Consider the following 6,434-nt stretch of genomic DNA (forward strand, 5'->3'; position numbering starts at 1 on the left):
GATAGACTCGGCTTGTACTCGCTGGAATTTAGAAGATTGAGGGGGGATCTTATAGAAACTTACAAAATTGTTAAGGGGTTGAGGAGGAGGGGGGCGGAGAGGAGGGGGTGGTGGTGGAGAGGACAGGGGCGTGGAGAGGGGTGGCGTCGGTGAGGAGGGGGGAATGGGGTGGGGACACCATCCTTCCAGCTGCCATCTTCTTTCTCCTTCACTCCAGAATTCTTAAGGGGTTGGACAGTCTAGATGCAGGAAGATTGTTCTCGATGTTGGGGAAGTCCAGAACAAGGGGTCACAGTTTAAGGATAAGGGAGAAGTCTTTCAGGACCGAGATGAGAAAGGGTTTTTTTCACACAGAGAGTGGTGAATCTGTGGAATTCTCTGCCACAGAAGGTAGTTGAGGCCAGTTCATTGGCTATATTTAAGAGGGAGTTAGATGTGGCCCTTGTGGCTAAAGGGATCAGGGGTATGGAGAGAAGGCAGGTACGGGATACTGAGTTGGATGATCAGCCATGATCATATTGAATGGCGGTGCAGGCTCGAAGGGCCGAATGGCCTACTCCTGCACCTATTTTCTATGTTTCTATGTTTCTATGTCCTGGGTATCCTTCATTGTCAGAGTGAGGCCCAGCGGAAATTGGAGGAACCGCACCTAATATTTCGCTTGGGCAGCTTACACCCCAGCGGTATGAACATTGATTTCTCTTAATTCAATTAACCCTTGCTTTCCCTTTCACTCCATCGCTACCCCTTCTCAATTCTCCGACCAGTCTTACAGCCTCCGACCACATGTTATCTCTGCTTTCTTATTACATTCTCCCAGTTAACAATGACCTGTACCTAAATGTTCCTTGATCTCCATTCCCTTTATCCTGTTTTCAGACCTTACACTTCCTTATCTGTGTATCTCCCTCACCCCTGACATGAGTCTGAAGAAGGGTCTCGACCCGAAACCTCACCAATTTTCCTTCTCTCCAGAGATGCTGCCTGTCCCGCTGAGTGACTGCAGCATCGTCTGTCTATCTTCTGCACAATCGTAATCCTACTTCGAAATCAGAGCACATCGATCTCCGCCGTTCACTATCACGGATATAGTCTGAAGAATAGATGGGACCAGAAACGTCACATTTGCCTGTTCTTCAGGGATGCTGTCTGACCCGCTGTCACTCCAGCATTTGTGTACCATGGACTTGTTCTTTCTGCTATGTTTTCCGTTTTGTAGTATTTTTCCCTTTTACTGTCTTGCAGAATCTATGTGTAATAGGCACTATATGTATGAATTATGAGTTTGTGTGTTTGCCTGAGTCTATTTACCAGCGGTGCTGCTGGACGCATGATTTTCACTGTACCAGTTCCTCAATCAAGTTGTGGAATACACTCCAACTGTTTGGACGAGCATTGAGGGCAGAATCCGATGTGACGTCTGTGCCCGCTTTTTTCGGTTTCAAGTTGCTTTTAAATTTACGTAAGCATATAAACGTAAATACATAGATTATCAGATTTTCATTGTATTCTGGTAAATAAAAATAAATTAATATGCATCTTAACATGGTGTCCTGCAGATCTTGTAGAGAATGTGGAGAGTCAGGATGTGTGACATCCACGCAGGGTATTTCTTTGTTGTCTTGCTCATTTCGGTGCAGTATTTGATGCCAACGGTCCATTTGAGTTGTTGGTCAATATTAACTGCAGATAGATGATGGCAATGGGATAAGCAAGTCTAACATCGCCGAATATCAATGGAAGTTGGTTTGTTCAAACTCTTGTTGAAGATGTTTATGCCCAGGCTATTCTTGTTATAATCGTGTAGTAAATGCTGCTGAATGTGTTTGTTCAACTTGGTGTGACTAATTCCAATCATTACGCATCACTCACTGATCCGTGCCTCTTTTCTGTTTAAATACGACCCTAGTTTCAAAGCTGGAGAGTTCGATGTTCACACCCCCGTCAGGAACAGTTTACTCATTCAGATTATGGGACAGCCGGTCATCATACAGATAGAGAATATATACTATCCCATTCTCGCAATAATTGGCGTTCCCGGTAAGTCTGTGAAAAAGTCGCGTTTAAAAGTTATTTTCCTGTTTACTTATTTCGGCAGTCGGAATAATTGCATTACATGTTCATGTGATTCGCAGACGTAAAAGATATAAAATTACAGAAGTATACATTGTCAGGAAGTCTGGGATGCAGCAATATTCATTGTCTATTTATCACATAATTTATTTCTGATTTTTATTTATTGTGAATCTTATGGGCCCTTGGCCAACGATCAGCAGGAGATCCAATAGCCGAATGAACGGTAACTTAGATATTTTTCGAAGCTGGTCAGAAAACCAACTAGTCAACATATAAGAGCGTTTGTGTATGACATGCACCACGAGCGGACCAGTGAAATTCTTAATTGCAGCTGGAAATCATGCCCGTAACACGATCAAACAGGACCATTAACAAAATGACATAAAAATGAACCTACAATAATAAATAGTACAATAAATTAATAACCAGGCACACAAAGTAACCACAATAGTGCAAAGTCGAATTTAAAAGTGTAAATAAAACCAAAGTCAAGAGAATATCTTTCTTGCCGAGGCAGTGGTGAATGTTGTGCAGTCCGTCCAGGAGCTTGATTTTTGCTTGTAAGAAGCATTTTCAGAACCTGGTGGTCACAGGTTTCAGTCTTTTGTACTTGGGATTGTACGGTATTTTTCGACCACAAGATCGAAAAATCAAAAGATCTCCCTCTCTGATCAGTTTAGTTCGCTTTTTATGACTGTAAGATGCTTATGTTGTATTCGATTAATTAGTCGATCGTGTATTTTATAGAACTGGCAGTGCCTCGGGAGAACTCGGTGGATAAAGCTTATGAAAGGAAAACGCTTAGATATGTAGATTTGGTGTCAGAAGTTAAGCAGCGAGGATGGACAGCAAGGGTATATCTGGTATGGGCGAGTTATAGGGGTTTCATAGCGCGGTCGACCACGTCGCTATTTGGAGAGCCAGGAATTCACGGACCTAGTTTGTTTCAGGCGGTAAAGGAAATGTCAGAGGCAGCAGAGCAAGGCAGTAGTTGGATTTGGTGGAGTAGAAACACTGGCAGTTGGGGGCAGAAAGGAAATGTATAACACGCGGCAATTGTATTTCTTTGTAAGTGTATTCTGTACAAGTGTATCCCGGCTTTATATGTGGGGTTGATATTGGTGGCGCTAGGATTGTTTAACGGAGGGTTCGGATATGTGTTTGAAAGGATGCGAGTGCTTAGCAACTCCTTGAGTGTTGAAATAATCTTCTGTAGTTTCCTTTGCTAAGTACCGTAGATATTCGCATAGTTAGATGTTTAGTAGTGCATACTGGTGGCATAGGTGGTTATGAGTGGGGTGGTTCTAGCAAGCCAGAACTAACTGTTCAGCCTTCCCGAGGTGTCGGTGTCCGAACTCAGCGAAACACCAGTGAAGGGAGGTGCCCATTTGATAACCCCAATTATATACTAGCATCAACAAGCTTAGATGTTGTGTGCTTGTTAACATGTAGATAGCTTATTAGTTAATATGGAGTTAGTTATTGCCCTACATGATAAGTGCGTAAGGCTGTTTAAATACTACTGTGGCATTGGGCTTGGATTTCTTGGTTGAACGCATATCCTTGTGTTATAACTTTGTGCTTTAATAGTAATTTAGGTTCATTGTTTCTGATTTCAAACTTGAAGTGCTCTGATTGCTTACCTTTGCCAAAACGACGCTGTTCACTGCGTCCACTTTGTAACGCTGCTGGGCAGTAGCGTGCAAGCAAGTCTGAAAGTAGCTGTCGGAGGTGAGGCAAGTAATTTATAGAGCTAATCAGTCGATCGTTTTACAAGGCATCAGACGTTTTGAGAAATAAAATGTACTTTAGTTAAGTCTGAGAGCAACAGAGTAGGACAAGACGTCGGACAGGGTATGGTGCAGTTTACAGATGAAGACTATTTTCCCCTTACATCATTTCTGCCTTGGATGTCGGTCAGTGAAGACTCATTATTCTGCAAATTGTTTTGTACATCTGTGAATCTTTGAGTTTCACTCATTTTGGAATCGAAGAATCAATCTAAGAAGGAGGAAACTAAATAACAGAGAAGTGAAGTGACAGATAACAGGTGCAACCGGTCACTTTTCAGTTCTAAATAGTTGCTGTCTTTCTTAAAGCTGCCGACTTTCTACACTGACGATTGCAGCGTAATAATATGATTGACAATGTAAAACACCGTGTAAAAACACCGTTATAAGTTCTCCACTCTTACCATGTAATGCTGCATATTGAAAGGTAAATCACAAAAAAGGAGAAATCTCTGTCGACTGAACTTTGAAGAACCTGTGTAATTATACCCTTGTTGTCTTTTCGCAGCTAATCTGATGGCGATCGTGATTCTCTGCCGCGGAAAATGCGGTCTATCGAAATGCATCACGCGTTATTTGGTGTACATGGCAGCTGCCGATCTAATGGTTCTGATATTTGAAGTAATTTTGTATGAGATAAAAGATGCCTATTGGCCATATTCATTGCTCAATTATACCCCTGTTTGCAGCTTTAATCTCGCGCTGTTGTTCTTTTCTATTGATTGTTCGGTCTGGTTAACTGTGGCTTTCACCTTTGACCGACTTATGGCTATTAGTTGCCAGTCTCTGCGAACAAAATACTGCACTGAAAAGATCGCGGCAATAGCCATTGCAATTGTGTGTTTATTGAGCGCTTTGGAAAACATTCCGATCTTCTTTGTTTATGAACCTCGGGAAATACTTGATGGTCTGCCATGGTCATGTTATGTAAAATCAAGCTTCTACACCGACCCAATGTGGATCGCATTTTTATGGCTGGAAACTATTTTATGCCCATTTGCACCTTTCATTTTGATCATGCTCCTTAATTCTCTGACAACCAGGCACATCGTACGGGCTAATAGAGTGAGGAGCGCTCTCCGAGGAACCATCAGTCACACCGATCCAGAAATTGATAACCGTAGGAAGTCAATCATATTATTGCTGGCAATCTCAGGCAATTTTATATTCCTATGGATGGTGCTTTTTATTTGTCACCTGTTTGTGTACTTTACCGACACTCAGTTTTTAGAAGCAAATTACAATGACCCTTTCACTATTGCGGAACAATCCGGATATATGCTGAGCTGCTTAAGTGCTTGCACAAATACTTTTATTTACGCAGTGTCTCAGGGTAAATTCAGAGAGGAATTGAAGAATATTGTTAGGCGTCCACTAAGTATATTCACTAGTTTAAAATACATAATTTATTTTAATCACCCGAAGTGAATTTGTTGTTCACGCGGCGCATCGGCATGAGCCCCCAGAGGAAAGTCGGACAGTCAACATCTTTCTCACATTTCATTCGGCACTCTTCCAACACCAGACCATTTCACGTGGAATGAGAATACACGTGTTATTCCGTCCTACCGACACTTTAAGTCAAATTATGTGAAATCATTACCAATTTTCTGGTCTGAAATGAAATAAATTCGACAAGACAGTCTGAAGAAGGGTTTCGACCCGAAACGTCGCCCATTCCTTCTCTCCTGAGACGCTGCCTGACTCGCTGAGTTACTCCAGCATTCTGTGAATAAATATCTTCGATTTGTACCAGCATCTGCAGTTATTTTCTTACACGACAAGATTAATTATAGTTTTATATTGATTTAATCGCATTACCTGTCCTTAATTTGTATTTAAGGAGAAATCCCGTAAAATTCAATTTCTGTAAGTAACGTACTTTGAAACCTGATAGAAAAAATATCAATGGACCATTTGATAGAATGGGTTTGATACTTCCAAGGCTGAAATCATATATGATTTTAAGTGTTTTCTTGGCTGGAGAATCAAAACTTAATTGACAGACTGGGCATTGGAATTGAACCGTGACTCACAAATCCCATTTGATTCCATCTGGTGTTGTGGGATGTCCAAAGAAGGAACTGCAAATGCTGGTTTACACAAAATGACAAATATTGCTGGAGTCACTCAACGGGTCCGACAGCATTTCTGGGGAACATGGATAGGTGACGATTCAGATTGAGACCCTTCTTCAACTGGCGTTGTGGGATATTAAAATCAATGAATGTGAGGACTGTTGGATATGTTTCTCATTTGCTGTATGGGATGTACATAGTATAATATGTGCCCGAAACATATATAAGTGTAAGGTTCCAATGAGCCTTTACTTTATCTATAAGTGATTACGAGTGAGATATGCATGGAAAACACTGGGTGGCGCCAGCAACGGACGCCTCGCCAACAGCCTGTTCGTCCTTTCCTTTATTATTGTCTGTTTGTATGTGTCAAATGTATGTCTTTAGTGTACTTTAGCTTGTTTTATGTGGGGTGGGGGGGGGGGGGGTGGAGTTGGGGGAAACTTTTTCTAATCTCTTACCTCGACGGAGATGCGATTTTTCCGTATCG

General features: G+C 41.8%; 1 protein-coding gene across 1 annotated transcript; it reads left to right on the forward strand.

The window, feature by feature from the left end:
* The first annotated feature begins 4,373 nt into the window (after window positions 1-4,373).
* LOC144602907 (uncharacterized) lies at window positions 4,374-5,294 on the forward strand. Its single transcript, XM_078416028.1, has one exon. The coding sequence runs from the start codon at window positions 4,383-4,385 to the stop codon at window positions 5,292-5,294; it is 912 nt and encodes a 303-aa protein (XP_078272154.1). The 5' UTR covers window positions 4,374-4,382.
* The last annotated feature ends 1,140 nt before the right edge of the window (window positions 5,295-6,434 follow it).

Source organism: Rhinoraja longicauda, chromosome 19 (assembly GCF_053455715.1).
Source record: "Rhinoraja longicauda isolate Sanriku21f chromosome 19, sRhiLon1.1, whole genome shotgun sequence".
In the NCBI taxonomy this organism is placed as follows: domain Eukaryota; kingdom Metazoa; phylum Chordata; class Chondrichthyes; order Rajiformes; family Arhynchobatidae; genus Rhinoraja; species Rhinoraja longicauda.